General features: G+C 43.7%; 1 protein-coding gene across 3 annotated transcripts; it reads right to left on the bottom strand.

Annotated features, from left to right (window-relative positions):
* Positions 1-32: 32 nt before the first annotated feature.
* On the bottom strand, positions 33-20357 carry nacc1a (nucleus accumbens associated 1, BEN and BTB (POZ) domain containing a). Of its 3 annotated transcripts, none has more exons than XM_079565331.1 (8): positions 19927-20357; positions 13516-13669; positions 10805-11074; positions 7420-8044; positions 7062-7232; positions 3032-3137; positions 2824-2921; positions 33-564 (listed from the first exon to the last, which is right to left on the bottom strand). In XM_079565331.1, the coding sequence occupies exons 2-8, from the start codon at positions 13639-13641 to the stop codon at positions 251-253; spliced, it is 1710 nt and encodes a 569-aa protein (XP_079421457.1). In that variant the 5' UTR covers positions 13642-13669; positions 19927-20357; the 3' UTR covers positions 33-250. The 3 variants fall into 3 exon arrangements, with proteins under 3 accessions (XP_079421457.1, XP_079421459.1, XP_079421458.1); XM_079565333.1 differs by having other exon boundaries at positions 7062-7229; XM_079565332.1 differs by lacking the exon at positions 19927-20357 and adding an exon at positions 19441-19786.

The following is a 20357-nucleotide window of genomic DNA, read 5'->3' as shown; positions in this document are numbered from 1 at the left end:
TTATTATTATTTTTTTTTTCTTAAAGCCAAATAACGACACAACTGATTTTCTGTGATAACCCTTGGAGCATTTAAATTGATTTTTGAGTTGAATTAAGACAAAACTAAAACTCAACAAGTCAAGTGAATACATCTAGATCTAGTAAGTATAAATCTAGTTGAATATACTCAAACCAATCAACGTTCTCAACTCAAATCGTTTCAACTCGTCGATTTTCCTGCGTTGCCTTCGCCGCTCCCGACGCGGAGTTCAAAATAAAGCTGTGGCGTCCCCGGCTACTCCCGTCATCGCGTCGCCCCCCGACTGCCCGCCGCCCGACTCCAGGCCGCCGCTGGGCTCCAGGGAGGCGGGGTCGAAGCCCGGCTCGGCCCCCACCAGCGCGTCCTCCTCCGTCTTGATGCTCTCGGGCAGGTAGGCGGAGTAGGCGTCGCTCTCGGCCATCAGCAGCTTGAGTTTGGGGATCCAGCTCTTGCGCACCACCCGCCTGGCGTTGGTGCACATGTCGGCGGCGATGGCGTTCATCTCGCTCTCCTTGAAGCTGGTGGCGAAGTTCTGGCAATAGACTGCGGGCAAAAGAAAACAAAACACAAATGTGGAAATGAAGGAGAGGAGTCCCGTTACTGGTTTTAGACAGTGTAGCAACATGAGGCTAACTTCCTTATTGTGTGTGGGGAGCTAGCTGTTTCCTGCTGAAACAAATAAGAGAGACAGAAAGCAAGAATCTGTGGGGTAATTACCTATTACTTAACCTCTTAACTCCCACCTGAACCGAAAGGATCTTTTTCCTCACGTCATCAGATTTTTTTCCCATCATTTTTTTGTTGGATATTCAACTCATTTTTTGTAAGTTTTGGTCACTTTTTGGTCAATTTTTTGTAACTTTTTAGTAAATTTTTTATCACTTTTTTGTCACATTTTTGTCATTTTTTTTGGTCATTTTTTGGTCACATTCTGTCACATTTTTGTCATTTTTTTGTCAATTTTTGTCAAATTTTTGTCAATTTTTTTGTCAATTTTTGTCAATTTTTGTATCACTTTTTTGTCCTTTTTTTGTCAATTTTTGTCACATTTTTGTAAATTTTTTGGTCACATTTTGGTCATTTTTTTGTCATTTTTTGGTCACATTTTTTGTCATTTTTTCGTCATTTTTTGTCAATTTCTTGTGACATTTTTGCGACTTTTTCATCAATGTTTTCTCACTTTTTTGTCACATTTCCATCATTGTTTTTGTCTCAGTTTTGTTGCTATTTTCACAGCTTTTTTTCCAGAAGCTTTTGGACTGGGGTAAAGCCAAACTGGAGAAAATGTGCTCGGTTCAGGTGGGAGTTAAGGGGTTAAAACATCTAAAAAAAGATCTGGTGCAGTCATATTTTTCATGTAACAGTACACTCCTTTCAATAAACTAAACTAAACTGATAGACAATTATCAGATATTTTGATTGGCCGATGCCGGCGTGCACAAATGATAATTTTAAAACTGTCTATAATCCTGTGCATGAAGCTTCTAAATGTGTCAGTGTTGAACTGTGACAGCAGGGGGCGCTGTTTGATTATGTTTAGTAGTTACTTCAGAGGGAGCTTGTTTGAAAGACAAAAAACAGTAGATTCAAAAACAAAAAATGTGTCTATCTCTTATGGTTCCGAAATTATACGCAAAAGTTTTAGTTCCAGCCATGTCCTAATGTGTAGAATGAGCTCAGACCTGTTCACCACAACTGCCTCTAAAATCCTGTACGGTCACTCAAAAATGTGTCACTTCGGCCCGAATTGCCGTCATGCACGAGCTTAATATAGAAGGTGCAGTTACACATATGGCCTGAGGTGGCAGTAGTGAGTATAAAATGGCGAACTTGCATCCAGCCCCTTTAAGTTAACGCTACCTAAAGGTAAAATAGCGTTGACAACTGAACTAATTATTATGAAATACACCCGACTTGACGTTTATTTATATATTTTTTGCCTTCACATTATTTTTTTCAATTTGGAATTACTTTAAAACGCAGACAGGAAGTGGTCTTTACTCTGCACTGGCCAACCGGACAACGGCCCATATGAATATTACATGATAGAAATGAGGTCGGAGCTTTCTGAAAGCAAGATAAAAATAACAAGCCACAGCGAAAAGACTACCTGACAGCTGTGACAGCCGACCATTCTAACATAGCAGGCAAAGGACAAAACAGCATGTTATGTCATTAGCAGCCATTGAATTGCCAAGTTTATGGTTTGTGGATCGAAGTTTCTACCAACAGATTAAATACAATATATCATGGTGAAGTGTCTTACCAAGGGTCACAACAACATCGTAACAAACTATGAAAAGAAATCAATAGTTGTTTCTTATGCAGGCTATACGCCATGAATAACATTTCCTAAAGCTCATTGTAGGTTAAACGGTTCCCTCTTGTGGTGAAAGTGTGTCACCTCAGTCTCATCCTCTATCCCAGCTATGACAGAGCATGAGTCTGCATTTAGCCGATCGAATCCGTCACCAGTAAGTCTCTGAGATTTGATTTACTGCAGGTGAATAGGAAAAAAATACATGTCGATGCTACTTTGAAACCTTTGGTGTAGATTACTGGCATACAGAGAGAAAAAAATGATGTATTGCAAGTTTTCTGTCATTTTATTTTTTTTAAATCCCTCTAAGAAAACCATATGTGTCAATTACAGTCATCTCGGTTGCTAAACGTAGATTCCACACACATCAATATTTGTAGCCGTAAATAAACGGTGAGTTCAGTCCATTTTTACTGCGACATTAAAACTAATCTAAATTCTGATCCCTTTATCTCGTTCTCATTGGCATTGGTTTCACTCACATTTAACAGCGTGCAGGACTCGGTTGTCCAGGGGCTTTCTGCTGGGGTCGTTGGTGGACGAGCGGATGCCTGTTCCACAGCTGTTGGCCAGAGTGTTCCTGAAACATCACGGCACAAAAGTAAGTCACGGATGCATCCAAACTTAAAACTTCCTACCCCCGTTTCAACTGTAAAGTGCTTTGATACGTGGACAGAAATAGCAGCAGACCTGTCAAAGAAGGCAGCCAGCAGCCGCCGCAGCAGCACTTTGTGTCTGGTGCCTGCGCTCACGTGACAGTTCATCAGCTGGGCCCGCGTGATGTACACCGACGTACCTGCGAAATCACACACACGCTGGTTTTTTAGAATCCTTGCAACAGAAAGAGCAGGTAAGAGTCTGTAAAAAAGGTTTTGGGAGCGCTGCCTTACACACATTCTGCACACCAGAGTTAATCCTGGTAATCCGTGTTATGTATAATGCCAACGGGACATGCAATAAAAGTCTAAAAATGTAACAAAGCCGCTGAACATGCGTGTGGAAGAGTGAACCAACGATCCTTGAGTCATGATGCAGGTGACTATCCTAGTGAGCTAAACCAGTACCTTTATGCTGCTTAAAGGAATAGGCCACCGTTTTTACATACTGAGATATGCTCTTACCTCACTTTAGCCAAGTTAATATATACCCGTCTGGTCTTTGTCCGTGCGCTCTGCCAGGCAAACAAAGCACATATGTAGCCTCTCCCACATGTCACATAGCTCCAAAAGAGCTCACGATAGAAGCTACCAAGCTCTTCCACGTGTTCCCTATTTAAATAAAGTTACGTGAAGTGTTTTCTGTGTAAATATACTTCGAATGAAAACACTTCACGTAACTTTATTTAAATAGGGAACACGTGGAAGAGCTTGGTAGCTTCTATCGTGAGCTTTTTTGGAGCTATGCGACATGTGGGAGAGGCTGCGTATGTGCTCCGTTTGCCTGGCAGAGCGCACAGACAAAGACCAGACGGGGATATATTAACTCGGCTAAAGTGAGGTAAGAGCATATCTCAGTATGTAAAAACGGTGGCCTATTCCTTTAAGGTATTATTGAGACTTCTTCAGTTTATCTCATTTCCTTAAGTCAGGAATCAAAATTAATTCCCAGTTCTCCAGTGAAAAAAAAGAAAAGAAGTGGTATCTACCGTACAACATGAACTCCTTTTTTTTTACCGCAGTTGACAGTCCCTGAATATCCCACGCTAAGCCATGATCAAAAAAGTCAATTTTACCATGTATGTTCAAATACAAAGATATTCTATAAAAGTCTAGATAGGACATGAGGCCCGTGGATGTGGCAAACCTGTTTGTCATCTTGTGACTGGTCGGCGAGGGTAACCCCTATAGCAGGGGTAGGCGACGTCAGGCCCGGGGGCCAAAACCGGCCCTCCATCATCAAACTCTGGCCCTCGAGATGATTTTGAGAAATATTATGACCCAAATCAGAGATCAAAGGCCTGTTAAAGTACCTTAAAATGTCTTAGCAGAGCACCCTTTTAGGCCATAATCCTAAAAGAACACTCATCTATATGTAGAAATGACTTAAATCTACTTGAATTAAGATCTAAAGTTTGGAGTTGGAGTAGATTTGGTCTGGCCTTAGAGCAGATAAAACCTATTCCTGCCAATGGAACAAGCACAGGTATTTTCTTAATTCAGATTATTTTGTATAATTTCAAGTGAAAAATACATCTCTTTTACAGTAAAAGTTAATTTGCCTGATTTCCAGTGGGATTTCTATTTGTTCCATTGGCATTAGCGTTTTTATTTGATCTTAGATTAGTTCAAACTGACTCAAATTTAACATGAAAAAAACCCAACCTTTATACAAGTGATTTTAAGTCATTTATCTCATTTAAGATGGGCATTTTCCCAGTGTGTATGATGTACAACACTGGCATATGTAGAAAGTGATGCTTTACTGTACAAAATTGCTTCAATTGGAGGGTCCGGCCCTTGGTCTTTTGACGATGAAGAAAACCGGCCCTCCCCCGAGCAAACTTGCCAACCCCTGCCCGATAGCAACCAATGCAAATGTTTATTACTTCTCAGTCTCGGTATCTCAGTCAGGATCGGGTCATTACTTTGAAATATCTTGTTTTTTTAGTTGTGTTGTTTAGCCATATTAGCATCGTTTTCTCCATTCATTCCTGGTGCCGTGCCATTGGTCCCACAAGCAATTAGTCCGAGGTCTCATTATTCCGAAAATGTTCCATTGAGCAGAGGTGCCATCAGTCCAACATCTCTAACCCAGTGGTGTTGTGGATTAGAGAGCCATATACAACCATTGGCCATAACCTTATGGTCAGTGGACTCTGGCCTGAACCTCATTTTATTTCTCAACCCCTACTCAATGGGATGTTTTCGTACTAATGGGTTGTCGGACTAATGGGCCGACCCCTTCATTCCCAGGGTTCAGTGGTTAGCATTCATTTCATCACTGTCCCACGTTCAATAAATATTGGTCATGTCGCGTTAAAGCACAGGAATACTGATTTAAAGTCGGAAACAAATGTTATATTTGGTATAAATAGAATGATTTGAAGTGTTAGACAGAGGAAAATCCATGAACAAATTGGAGCTAAAGTCTGTGCCTCCTATAAAATCTGCAAAACTTTTATTTTCTTGCCAGATATGACAGAAAATCAGTCACAATTATCAAAGAGTGATGAAATAACAAAAAAAAAGATAAAAACAGTATCAATGGTTTTAGATTTTAATTAAATATCTTTGGTCAAATTAGCATCAAACTTGAATGAATTTCATGCTAAGTGTGTTTCATAAAAGATTGTTGAAATAGTGGCGCTCTTTTAACATTCGTTAGCGTCAACTTAACGCTAGCATTAAGCTTAATGCAAAATAATGCTAACTTCCAAGGGTAACGACAGTCAGTGTTTTGTTCCTATGGAGAGCTAGCTGTGTCTTGTTAAAATATATATATTATTTAACAGCACCTGTCAAAACAAGCAGCTGTTGAATAATCACTTGTAAAATCTGTAAAAACTTTAACTTTAAACTTTTTCTTCACTGGAGGAGACGTCAGTGTTTATAACTGTAGCTGTTTTAGCATTGAAGCTAAAGGCTAACGTTAAGTTGACGCAAATAGCACCGCTCTTTGAACACATTTTCATGAAACACTCTTGTCCTGACATTTATTTAAGTTTTCTTCAGTCTTTTAAACCTTACTTTTTTTTTTATTTAATTTTGAATGTTAACAGGAAGTAGCCTTTACCCTACACTGGCCAACAGGAAGTTAGCCAAAAACACCCCTTGCACAGAGCCTTTTACTGCAGAATAATGCTAGCGCCTGTAAAGCAGCAGTTTGTTTGTCCACACCACATGCGCAATCCAAGGATGCGAGACGTAAACGTTGTTCACATGTTCAGTCATTTGCCGAGCCCGGGCGTCTCGCTCTCGGCGGATACGTGTGTGTGCCAACACCCGAGCAACAATGTGCCACCGCTGAATCACAAGACAAACATGGCAATTTATCAGATCCTTGGGCGTAGAGGTGAGAGAGCTGGATCATTTTGAATTTGTTTTGAATATATGCAAAGGCCTAAGCACATTCATGGATTATAAAACGACCATCTGACAATAAAAACCTTTTGAAACTGTTTATGCTCTAAAATGTAATAGATGATGGACAGCAATGGGTGAAACACTATTTCTAAGTCTCTGAACATATGATGATTCAAAAGTTCATGATCATTTCCTTGTCAGTAATTTAATTAGTTATGGTACTTGATATTGTTTGACCTTTTCATGACCCAGTGGCTGTATGGGGGATTATGACGCCCTGTACTTTCCATCACAGAGACGGAGCCCCAGGTCTATTGTTTTTTAAGGTTTCTGGATGGAATGTATGTGTAACCGTGGAGATGGTTCCATCAGCAAAGAAAACCCTAAATACAATGAACCTTGGAGCATCATAGAGATATCTGTGATGGAAAGTTAAAGCGCTATGCTAACACCCATACTACCACTGGCTCATGAAAAGGTCAAATATGCACTAATGTCAAGGTTTTTTGGCATAAGGGTAATCGACAGCATGTGAACAATTATTTTTCCAGAGCACGCTGATTAACTCTGTGCCAGTTTTTGTTCCGTGAATATAGGCTCAGTAACTACAGAGATATTAACCACAATGCTAAGATCACGACAACACAGTCCACTCTTGGAGGATTAATGCATTCGAATCACCACAGAAAGACCTTTACCTGAGACTAGCTCCAGTTTCTCCGCTGGGTCCCCGTCCTCGTACAGTTTGGGATGACAGCGGTTGCCGATCTGTGCGATCAGCTCTGCGGGCAGACAGGTCAGGTCCCGGCCCCGCATTCGCCCGCGGGTCTCTGTGTGGTCCGGCAGGGCTTCCACACGCTCCCCCGCTGCTGGACAGAGGACAAGCCATTCAGGATTTGGTTTGGAGACGTTTATTTACCTGCTCCATTTAGGGGTAAGGCATCTTCCTTTTTTGGACGTTTTTGGTTTGTTTACTTCTAAATGAATCCCATGAGCAAAGGTTATATTCACATGGGCGAGAAACGAGTCAAATGTGAGTGAACTGAGTGTAATTACCTGCGGCCCCCATGTTGAGCATGCTGTACATGGTGTACATGTTACAGATCTGCCTGTACTGCTCCTCCGCGCTCTCGTCCGTTCCCTCCTCTTCCTCCTCGTCGTCGTGGTAACTGATGGGCGAGTCGCTGGCGTACGTGCTGAGGGTGCCCGGGCTGGCTCCGTCCGACATGCCCAGACCGGAGCTCCCGTTGGTGGCGCCGTTCCCGCCGAGACCCCCGCCGGCCGCCATCCCCGCCAGGCTGGAGGCCGTGGCTCCCATGCCCATCGCCAGTCCTAAAGCCCCGGGGCTCTGGATGGCGCTGCCCCTCGCCGCGTCCTGGGAGTAGCGGGCCGCCTTCCTGGCCCCGCCTCCCGCCCCCGAGCCGGCTCCTCCTCCGTCCCGCGCGCTGCCCCCCTCCCACAGGCGCTTGGCCACGGGGGTGCACACCACGGAGTACGGGGAGGCGGTCTCGGGCTGGCCCGTGGGCTGCTCCGTCTTGACGCGGAACAGCAAGGGTAGAGGGGTGACGCTGGAGGCGGGCCGGGACACGCCGTTGCTGGTCTGGGTGACCGGGCTCTGGGGCTCCGAGCTGGGGGCCTCTTCTGTGTGGAGGCCCTGGGAGTCACAGCTGGGGGAGGACACCTGGGGAGACACCGAATCAGAATGTGAGATCGAAGCTCTGGTGAAATAACGCACTGAAGCTTTAGGATTTCAGCTTCCTCTCAGAGGCACGGTGGCGCAGCGGTTAGTGCTCGTGCCTCACAGCTCGAAGGTCCCGGGTTCGATACCCACCTGGACGGGGCCTTTCTGTGTGGAGTTTGCATGATCTCCCCGTGTCTGCGTAGGTTAGTGGTAGGTTATAAAAAACATGTGCAATAGGTGAATCCTCCAGCCAGGTGTTTCTGACCACCAGCCTGGCTCCACATCATGCAGATGGGTCCCCGAGCGCCGGCCCATGCTGGCAGCTCACTGCTCCTACTGAGGATGGGTCAAATGCAGAGAACTAATTTCTCTACAGATCAGATTTAGATTTAGGCAGTGTTCATTTCATTTAAGAACTACTTTGGTGGAGTCGAAGAAAGTGATTGGGGAAACAGGGGTGCTATCAGTTTTAAAACATTAGCGAGCCATTACCCCTGCCCTTTTTAGAACAGACAGGGGCTGAGGGGCAGCTCTTTCTCTGTGTTTATCTGGGCTGTAGGTGACCGCTCTGCAGCAGAGAGAGAGAGACGCTGTAAAAGGGGTTAGGCAGAATAAGTCTTGGCTTCAGCCTAAACCCCTTTCGGTCAGGCCTCATTTAGATTAAATTCTTAATGTATGTGGTTTCTTATTGTATAATGTCTAAGATCTTTGGAAAACATGTGACATGTGATTTAAATGTTCATAATGACCGAAGAAAATAAATTAACTAACTAACTAACTAACTAACTAACTAAGGCTCGACTAAGTTTGTGTGTGGGTCTGGACACAGGTCTGCTAATCCGTGCCCTCTGTTATTTTAAATAGTCAAGTGAACTATGTAAATCCATATTTTGAAACCAGATTGTTGGAGCTTGATTTTATTAAGTACCAAAAACAATTTAAAGTAGAGTCCACGATAATTCTGGGGGTCGCGGCCTGAGAAGTGTTGGAACTGCTGTACTACAACAAACTCAAATTTCTAACCTTTATTACATAACCTTTATAACCAGGTTTCACAACTTCAGGGTCACTTGTCTGCGAAAAACTTCCAAATTAGACACGCAGCGTCTTTTCACAAGCGTCTACGTTTACAAATTTCATTCCGCTACCAGGAAATAACATCCGGAACAGGGCCTTTAAGGCATGAGCAGAAATCTCCTCGCGTCGTACTCCTACATGCAGCACAAGTCGGAGCACTGTCCCCGCAGCACATGTGTGTACATGTCCACAGGTGAACACAGGCCGGGCTGATTCCACTCAACAAACACTCTCTGCACATCTCACCCTTCGAATCAGTCTTTATTTGAGGAAAATCAGCCTTGTGTACCACAGATCTCAAAGGCACGATATACGCAGAAATAGATAGAAATGAATAAATGACTGACTGCAAATGTCTGTGCATTGTTATTCTCCATTCAGTTTCAGCACACAAATTGTAATCATTTTCAGAATATTGCCTAAAACAAGACTTCAACAAATAAATAAATAAAACAAAACAAGGCTAAAATCGAACTAAATTTGGACAACTATAGTAACTAAAACTATAGTTATACTAAAACTATAACGATCTCAGTCAGATAAAGCATCGCCAAATACTGCAATACTTTTTATTTTATTTTTATATATTATGATATATTGCAATGGGATAATAAAAAAACCTAAAACTGTCAAAACGATGAAATAAACATTAAATTTTTGCATTTTTCATTAAATAAACTATTAGCTACCCATTAATGATGCTTCTGGTTCCATAAAACATTAATTCGACCCATAGAAGAAGCGTGAGTCCCCATAAACTAATGTAAAGTAACGCAAAACATGATCCTCAACTTACCTAAACCTAGATCTCAGACCTACAGTATCTCTACAGACCTGACTCACAACCTCTTAACCCCCGCCTTAACCAACCGCAATTTCTCCAGTCCGGCATTTCCTGAATCTCAAAAGCTTAATGAGCGGAGAGCTTGCAGCCTACAAGCCGGTGTGATGCTATATTTCAAAGCTAATGCCTACAAAACTGATTTTTCGTTGCTTTTTCATCGCTTTTTTAGTTGCTTTTGTAGTGTTGTTGCCCCTTATTTTTATAGTGTTATTGTTGCATTTATGGCACATTCCTTTGTTGCTTTTTTGTTACATTTTTGTTGCTTTTTCCTCACTTTGGTTGCATTTTCATCTACATTTTTGTCTCTATTACCATGATTTTCAAGAAGCTTCAATATTTAGGTCATGCCAAACCGGAGAAAATGGTCTTGGTTCAGGTGGGGGTTAAGAGATGATTTAATCTGTGATAATATCGCACATACATCCTCCTCAAACACTTCAAACATGGCGATGAAACTTTTAATCTCTCCCGTGATAGATATTTATGTGTCTTCTAAATAAATCAGATTCTTCAGCTGTCCGTACGAGCCATGTAGGGCCCAGCTATTTCAAAAGTAAACAAACTAGCTTACGAGCTAAAGACATTTGAGGCCTACACATTTCTTCTTCTGAAACACTGAAGAGGCACCAAGAGCCCCCCCCCCACACCTGCAGCACAGTGGAGGCAGCACAAGAGAAGCTACAGGAAACAAAACAGGGACAAACAAGGAGGTATCCAGGCAAGACTCACCAGCACTAACCTACTTACCTACTAACTTACTTAATTCCCATGTATTCCCATTAATTCCCCACTTTTCTTCCCTCTAAATGTGCAGCCCATGGTTCCTGATGAGAGTGTACCTTGAGGAAGAACTCGGTCCCCTTCTCCATGATCTGCTGGATCTGCAGGAAGCCGGCCGTGTACATGAGGAGGAACTGGTCTCCCACGGTCATGCTGAGGCGTCCGGTGTAGCAGAAGGACAGGATCTGCTGAAAGCTCTGGGGCTGCACGGCGGGGGGCAGCTCCACCACGCTGGGGCTGACGTCGCCGCATCCGCCCCCGCCGATGCTGCTGCTGCTGAACAGGTCCCGGAAGTAAGCGCTGCTGGCGGCGAGGACAGCGCGGTGAGCCTGCGGGGGGGGTAACAGTGTGATGCTAACGTCTTATAGGAAGGTGGGTTATATGTCGACATCGAGGTGTCAACATGGAAGTTTGGAACAAATGCAAAAGTTACAACATCAAGTTTGTCAAGGACGTCAACCTAAAATCTGGAAGATATGACAGTATGACAGTATACACTTGAAAGTTTTGTTGCATATTACAATAATAAATAAAAGGTTGTCCATTAGGGATGGGCGGATCGATACCAAAGTATCGATATATCAACACCAAACGGCTACTTTTAAAGGAATAAGCCACCGTTTTTACATACTGAGATATGTAGCTTTGACGAGTTCTTTAGGACCTGTCTGGGACTATATTGTAAGGCGTAATAATAATACCAGGAGTAATTTGGCATCCGCACAGTAAAGTGAAGATGACTGCGCGGATTTCGAACCACTCCTGGTATTATTACGCCTTACAATATAGTCCCCTCTTTTATCCGCTTAGAAAACCCACATTGTTTAATTTTGTGTAATTATACTTTGTAGTGTAACACTTCACGTAACCATATTTAAATAGGGAAAACGTGGAAGAGCTTGGTAGCTTCTATCTTGACCTGTTTTGGAGCTATAGAGGAGAGAGGGAGAGGCTAAATGCTAACGCCGTCTGCGCTGTGTTTACGTGACTGAAGGCACGGGTGAAGATCAGACAGGTCCTAAAGAACTCGTCAAAGCTATAGGTAAGAACATATCTCAGTATGTAAAAACGGTGGCCTATTCCTTTAAAGTATCGATATTGGGCAAAAAGTATCGATAATAATTTGCATATGTAAAAGGAAGGCGGTGAAGCAATTATCAACACAAAAGGATGATTTATTTTTTTGTTCTGAGCCAAAACAGTCACAACAGCAAAGGATTGAACTGAGCCGGGCATATCATTCTGGTTTAGGTTCTGTTTGTCATTTAAGTACTAATTTTAAATGTTGTTGTTTATGTATTTAATTTCACATTAACATTGTTTAATCAACCAGTTAAAGTAATATAATTTTAATGGACCAATTAATTATATAAAATAACCAGTTTTAGAAATGTATATTGATTGAAATACATTCACCCATATGAAATGACCAGCATCAGTATCGGTATCGACAAAAAAGACCCCAAAAGTATCGGCATCGTATCGATTCCAAAAAATGCGGTATCGCTCATCCCTATTGTCCATCACTTTATGCACAAAAATGGCCAAAATTGCATATATTTCCAACAATATAATCTGTGTCGAGCCAGGTTTACATTTTTGTTTTTATTTTGTCAATTTACGATTCCGCAGTCCCTCTGGGGGTAATGCAAGTGTTAATGGGATGATTGGGGGGTCTCTCATCTCTTGCTGGTGTCTCTGGCCAGAAAACCACACTTGCAACTTTACCTGCACTGGGTCGGAGTCACCAATTCACACTAATGGAATCACGAAGAAGAAGCTAACAGGCTAACGGGCAAAGCTAACTGCGGGCTAGCGCCACTTAAACAGTATTTACAGCCACGTTTGAGTGACAAAAATGATCTCCATTGTGTAACTGGATGTACAATATCCCTCGCTCCCTTTGTCTTTTCTGTCATTGTAGTATTTACTCTCACGGACAATTAATGAGTAAAAAACTGCAAACTGCTACGACACCAGCAGTGACGCTTATGGCCTCTAGGGGCATCAGTGACTTACTGCTGACTTTTTAGAATTTTATGTATAGAAAAAGAAAAATGTTACCGCATATATGACCTTTCAGTGACCCAGTGGCTGTATGGTTGGTTTGCATAGTGCCTTTACTTACCATCCTGGTGGCCTATAGGACACTCCAGGATCAATTGTTTTTTAGGTTTCTAGTAGGTTTTCACTTCTGATTGAACCGTCTCCATGGTTACGTATGCATTCCATTCAGAAAACCCACCAGAAACACGGAAAAAACCTGGAATAAAATTGATTCTGAAGCACCATAGGGGTCACCGTGATGGAAAGTAAAGGCGCTAAGCTAACCACCCATACAGCCACTGGGTCAATCAAATATGCACTAATATTAAGCTTTATTTTTTTCATTACACATTTGCATAGTGCACCTTTAAAGTGTATCAACAAACCCAAAAAATAGCAAAGGCAATCACTGTAAAAACGGAAAAGTCACTGTGCAGTTTGTAACAAAGATATTTAACAAACTATTAATCGAAAAAAAATTGATTCTCTGAAAATATGAATTGATTTGACTTTCCAACTTGATTTTTAATTCAAATAGATCTTTTGCCCAGCCCTATTTGTCGATATATTAGGTAGAAAGATTTTTAGAGGGAAAAAAATCTCATCACATTGACCACTGCGTGAAAAAATGCGGTTTTCACGCAGTGGTCAAAACAATTCACACTGATTTTGACGCCCGCATACTGAAGTCGTTGCCGCCGACACTCCGGTTGTAGTGAAGTACCTTGAAGGTGTGTCCTTTGACCACCACAGACACGTCGCAGTAGAGCCCCTGCAGCCGCTGCTCGTTCAGACACTCCAGGACGTTGTTACCGAAGTTTGGGATCGCCATCTGGAGGGTCTGGGCCATGGTGCGCCAACGCACACCACTAACGTGTCTGCAAAGAAAAGTCACAGTCAGCGCCAAGAGTGTAACAATATCCACGTTCTTTGTATTTATTATTCAGTTATTCTGTTTGGAAACACTTTATCCTAACACATGTCCTGACAAGCATTTTGTGCGAAAACTATAACTATTTTTGCACAATTATAACTAACTTGTTAAAGGTGCATTTCAGAACTTCATATCCAAAAAAACCAAATGACCAAAATGGCTGTATTGGTGGTTAGCATGGCACCGATCACAGTGGTCTCTACAAAGCTGCAGGATCAATTGTTTTGTCGGTTTTCTGGTGAGAGGCTCCGTCAGCAGTGAAAACCTTCCAGAAACTCTAAAAAACAACTGATCCTGTAGCATCACAGAGGCCACTGTGATGCAAAGTAAAGGCGCCATGCTAACCACTGGGTCACTAAAAGTTCAAATCCGCACAATATGCATTGATCAACAGGGACAATGTGAAGTTTGACCAATGGTTTTCATTCTGTAAGCTATTTATACAAAAACGTTCAATCCACCATCTGCGTTGGGTTGTTTTAGTTTTGAGGACTAGAGAGGCTTTGTATGAACGAATCAAATTTAAGCAGAGATGTATGTGCCGAGTTTATATTCATAACAATCTAATAGGAAGGGGTTTGACTTGTTATCTCTACGGCGATGTGAGCATTGGTTAACTCACTTCAGAATGAACCAGGCCTGTCACAATAACTACAACTCATCCATCCATTTTCTTCCACTTTATCTTGGAGGCTGCAGAGATGCCAGAACTTCTCTGTCCACGCACACTTCCTACAGCTATTCTGGGGGGATCCCGAGGCGTTCCCAGGCCAGCTGAAAGACATAGTCCCTCCAAGTGCGTCTTCGGTGGTGGTCTATTTCACGACAGCCAGATGTTGTGTCTGTGGACCAGGTTGTCGAGGCACCTGCCTTGGAAATCGACGAATCCTCTCTACAACCGGCCCCCAAAGCGTTTGCCACTTTAAAGTTTTACTCACTGTGGAAAGAGTAACTACTGTCTTTACTCCCGTGTGAGTACAGATAAAATGATGATGGATTGAACCTTTTTCTACGATCGAGGCCTGGCATGACCTTTTTTTTTTTTGTTTTTGACGTGAGTGCATCGAATCAAATATCACCAAATTGTGAGATGGTTGCACCGTTACGCCCTTAACCTTTTTGACAACCCTACTCAGAAAAGTGGGTCACGTTGCGGTGATCTGTGTGCCATGTATGAGCGCGGAGCCTAAAAATAAACAATCCCTACAGTTGGGGCGAACCTTTTCACTGACAATGCTCATGAAACTGATTCTAATTTTGACCTTAACTTTTCACAACCCAAAGATCTGACGCCACCACGCCCTACAGTGGGAACAGAGCACACATACGCGCATACTTTGGCCTGTGAAGCCTGCCCTCATCATATCCTAAAGCCTGATTTTGGGCACCAGCCAAGCTCCGTGCAGGGCGAAAAGAAGAGAGAAACGCAGCCTTTGTCTCCTCCATCTCTCTCACAGCTCCTCTCGTGTACGAAACGCAGAGGCACACACCGGCACAGTCAAACAAAACGCACACACACACTCTCGCAAATCCAACAATACCGCTTGTTTACAGTTTGGCAAACCGCACACACACACACACACACACACACACGCACAAAACATGGCCGACGACACACACCGAGCTCGCAGCCTGGGCGTGTTTGAACAATTCACCCCTGACTCTCCAGGAGAATGTGATTGTATGCATGTATGTGTCGCTGTGCCAAGAAGGGGAGGCGGGAGGGAGGGAGGGAGGAGAGAAAGAAAAAAGGCAGCTCAGGTTGCGTTAAACGTACAGCCCTTAGCAACAGTGGAAATTCACCCGAGTTGACCCCATGCAGTGGCTTAACATACAGCGAGGACACACGGCACACGGAGAGGGGAAAGTGGGTCAGACGCATGATTTAACATGCATGCAGCGAGAAACCCTCTCTGGATTCGGCGAAGTTGGAATGAGATTGGTTTGAGTGTTCAGTTAAGGCTGAACAACGCATCGGCAAGTTATCGTATCGCGAGAAGCCCTGATATATCGGAAAAGAAGCCACAATATATCACTACAGAAGCCACGATGTCATACAAAATAGCCACAATATATTGCAAAAGAAGCCACAATATATCGCTAAAGAAGCCACGATATATCACAAAAGAAGCCACGATACTTTACAAAAGAAGCCACAATATATCACTAAAGAAGCCACAATATATCACTAAAGAAGCCACGATGTATCACAAAAGAAGCCACGATATATCACTAAAGAAGCCACGATATATCACTAAAGAAGCCACGATATTTTACAAAAGAAGCCACAATATATCACTAAAGAAGCCACAATATATCACTAAAGAAGCCACGATGTATCACAAAAGAAGCCACGATATATCACTAAAGAAGCCACGATACTTTACAAAAGAAGCCACGATATATCACTAAAGAAGCCACGATACTTTACAAAAGAAGCCACAATATATCACTAAAGAAGCCACAATATATCACTAAAGAAGCCACGATATATCACTAAAGAAGCCACGATACATCACTAAAGAAGTCACGTTATATAACAAAAGACGCCACGATATATCACAAAAGAAGCCACGATATATCGCAACTAATATTAGTCAAATACAATTTTTTCATCTGTTATGACGTTAAATTAAATGTACATTATTTCACATGTTTACACTGTTTCATTTTTGTCCTTGATTCCGGTACTTATCTCCTAAAGTGTAAAAGTGTTAAAGCATGTGGCCACAGCATTGCTTATTGAAGAATAATATATGCCTTGAAACAAGTTGAGAGAAGATATCAAATCAAAACCTGCTGATTAAGTACAAATTCCCCCGACATTAGCTTTTGATACCAGTTTTTCCCCCGACATTTCATACCTTACATTGTATCAACAGTACCTGAACTGTTACTGGTAATACTGCTCATAACGTAATGGAGACGGGACGCAGCAGCCTTAATTTTCCTCCGCAAACGTCTATGAACACATTTTACTTCAAGGGAGAAAAATGGTCGCACAAGCATGATTTGGTTCTCGCAGTGGGATTAAATCGGTTCTGCCCTCCTTCTAGTATTTTGTAAACTCAATACAGTGCATCTAGTTATAAAGCAACTGTATCAGTTTCATGAGCTTGCGGGATAGTTTTCTAGCATGTTCTGTGAAAAGTAGCCCTGAAAGTTGTGAATCGTGTCTATAAACTCATCCCTGTGAAGAATTGGGACACACATTGGATTTTTTTGTTTGTATATTAAAACATAATCAACACATTTATACTTCAGATTTTGCTCACGTTTTTACCTAGTTGTCCCTGGTTTTACATATTTTGTGGTGTATTATTCCACTTTCTTATTGGACATGGGCAGGAAGTGAACAAGTAAACAATTCTATCTGTTGTCGTAAAACCATGTTGTAGAATTCTACGGAACCGTCCCTTTATCTAATACTACATTCCTGGCAACTGGTACGTTTCCCACCTCCAGGCTCCAACTGGGAAAATGCCTCGGGACGCTGCTCAAACAGGTAATTACAACATATAAACTCAGAGATTAAAATCGTCTGAGTTCAGATACAAGATGAAGATGGAAATGGCAGATCTGGCAAGTGTAGCTAATGATAAACCACTGCATCATCAGGGATGTGACCCTTTGCTATGGGTCACAGCCTTCTATAGAACGTTTTTAGCAAGGTATGAACTATCGGGTGTGACGAAACACTCAAATAACATTAGCATCTTAGCTAACTGTACTAGCATTAGCAGTCTTGTTTACAAACTAATTTATTCAACTGGAAAGCATCTGAAGTCGTATATTTTCATCCATGCAAACATGCCACACTGGATTGTGTCCTCGGGCTAGTTTTCTATGGTCGTCCACTCTCACTCACTCACTCTCATTCATCCTGATATGAGACAAAGTTCTGCAAACACACCTAATAAACCTAGTCAGTTTGCATCTGCGTCAAAATCCAGTATAACACAGTGCCAGTGTTCTTATACTAAAGTATATACAGTAGTTGAAAATTAGCTGCAAGTTGGTTACATTACAGTATTCTTCCCTGAAAGTTACTGAACATGTAAGAAGAATTGGGCCCCCCCACAGCTGCAGCACAGTGGAGGCGTCACAAGAGGGGCTACAGGAAACAAAAAAGGGAAAAACGAGGAGGTATCCGGGCGAGACTCACAGCTAAGCCACACATGCCTTTTATTGTTCTGGCTAATGGACGTTCACTGGAGAATAAAACAGACTAACGGCTAATCTCTTCCCAGAAGATGGTGAAAGACTTGTTGTGGAGCGGAGGGAGCTGCTCAGGAGGAAGAGGAAGGAGGAGGTGGAGCTGACCAGTGCAGGACACCACGCTCTGAAACAGGTACAAACACAGGAGGCGCTGCACCGCTTCAGAGGATCAGAGGAGACAGAAGGCAGCCAGCCAGGTTTCCTCTGGGTGCTACGGTCTCCTCTACCTCCAAAAACATGCTGTCCAGGTTGACCCACACTGGCAGCACGGCTCAGTCACAGCAGCTCAGGACTAACACCTGAACACTATTTCATTGTACGGCTGTACAATGACAAATAAAGCACTTACTGTCTTACAAATGTGTCAGGAAAGTTAGGAATGACTCTGAAGCACAACTAGCCATTTCAAATGTGCGCGCTCCCTGCCATTGTTTGTTAACAAAATAAATCAGGAAGGGGTCCTCAGTTATTTAAAATTACACTGCATCTATTTTTGTAGTACTTTTAAAATATATATAAAGCTGTATATGACAAGCTAATGGCTTTCAAAGGTCCTAAGTTTGTTTTTTGTTTGGGGCTAGCCAGAGATATGCTGCTCATATATTTGTTTACAAGCTAGCATACTGTTGTTATTGATCTTCGGGCACAGGAAGTGACGTAGGAAGAGCTAGAAATCCCACAACTGCTTGTTTTATTGCTATTGTCCTGTCATACCAAGTAGCAGCCCAATTAGAAACGCATGAGAACCCGTCATATGATCAGCGCTGTAACATTATGACAAAAGTTCAAAAGTCCACGTCATGGTGCAAGGTGAGGTGATAGGCAAATGAAAAAGCAAAGCCAACATACAGCGCACTGTAGCTCTAGATAAAGCAAATCGCGCAATTCCTTCACTAAATGTTGCATTAGGCCTTTAATAGCGACTTGCATGATCCTGGGGTATAGCCATTGGAGACATTTCCTGGTTCACGTGCGCCCATGCCAACTGTATAGCAAGACTTTTTTTTATTTTATTTTTTATTTACTTATCTACATAACAATCTTAAAATGGAAGTAGACGCCTAGAAAGCACAAAAGTTCATGACGGGGACGTTTCTGCGGACCCACATGGGAATAGCGAGTTTGGGGGGCGAAAGGATGGGACGTGGTAGCAGCAGCAGCAGCGGCGGCGGCGGCGGTAGCTCGCCATCCGCTGCCCCGTCCGCCCGCCCGTCCGTCCGCTAAGTCTGGTGGGTCAACTCAGGCGAAGGCACGCCACCCAGAAACCGGTAACGCGCCGTGTAGCCGTCCGGTTAGCCTCCTCGCTTTGCCAGCGGTGCCATCTCTCCCCCCCTCCTCCTCCTCCTCCGCCCGCATTTCACCCACGGGGCCTTTAGGTGGCTAACGGCTAAGCTAGCTCCTAAATATTTTGGGTTTGATCCACCTCACGCGGACCTGGGCCAGACGTGCATTCTCCGGGGGGAAAAAATCTGCGTCAACGAGCGTGCTCACACTTACCGGAAAGTCTGTCTGAAAGAGAGGAGGGCTGGCTGCGAAACGCCGATCCGAGACGTCGCCTGTGTTTTGTTTTTTTATCGGCGAATGTTTAAATATTTGGGAGACGGGGGGAAATCGCTCCCCCTGCTATTCTCCATTCTACCGACATCAACAGGTCATCCCAGGACACGCAGCAGCCAGACGGAACCAGTGCGGCACGGCGCGCAGGGGGAGGGAGGGTTGGTTGGTTGGTTGGGTGGGCGCACGCATGCACTGCTCTCCGGCCGGCGACAGGACAATCCCCCTCCTCCTCCTCCCGAATAACAAAACAACAAAAATCGCGTCTAAGTGCGGACAGCCTTTAGGGCACGGCGCAGCGTGAAGCCGCGGTCACACCTCCCCTTAAAAAAAAAAAAAAAAAGAAAGAAAGAAAGAAAAGAACGCCTCCCCCCCTCCAAACCAATAAACACCGTTCATCTCCATAGGACGACTCACTCTCACACTCACCCCTTGCCTCGCTGAGAACTTTCCGCTCAGAGAGATGGTTCAAATAAGGCGACGCGGCGCGCTTCTTCTCGCTTCTGCTGCTGCTGCTCCCCCGCTTTCACTACTTGGCCGTGCACGGGAAGCCATTCAGGGTAGAGTCGCCGCGGTGTCCTCGGGATGGCGGAGAAAGCGGTGCTGCTGCTGGTGCTGGTTGTTGTTGTGGGACGGGGACAGGGACAGGGAGGAGGACACGGGTGCGCGGCGGCGGCGGTGGTGGTGGTGGTGGCGGCGGCGGCGGTGGTGGTGGCGGTGGCGGCGACAGGGGCCGAAGACGACGAAGAGCATGACGCGCCTGTCGCTCAACTCAAACGCATGACCGCGCCGCACCGAGACCGATTACCCCCCCTCTGCCAGCCAGCGCGGAGACTGGCTGTTGTTGGCGCAGTGGCCGG

This window comes from Gobius niger (genome assembly GCF_951799975.1).
Source record: "Gobius niger genome assembly, chromosome: 10".
Lineage (NCBI taxonomy): Eukaryota > Metazoa > Chordata > Actinopteri > Gobiiformes > Gobiidae > Gobius > Gobius niger.
Note: the sequence above shows the minus strand (reverse complement) of the source record. Positions and strands in the feature narration are given on the sequence as shown.

Excerpts from the sequence above, each read along its gene's own strand:
- nacc1a (XM_079565331.1), bottom strand. The coding sequence starts at position 13,641 with ATGGCCCAGACCCTCCAGATGGCGATCCCAAACTTCGGTAACAACGTC. Across the intron at positions 11,075-13,515 it reads TCAAAGGACACACCTTCAAG|GCTCACCGCGCTGTCCTCGC; the intron begins GTACTTCACTAC and ends CCCCCCCCGCAG. Across the intron at positions 3,138-7,061 it reads GAAACTGGAGCTAGTCTCAG|GTACGTCGGTGTACATCACG; the intron begins GTAAAGGTCTTT and ends GTGATTTCGCAG.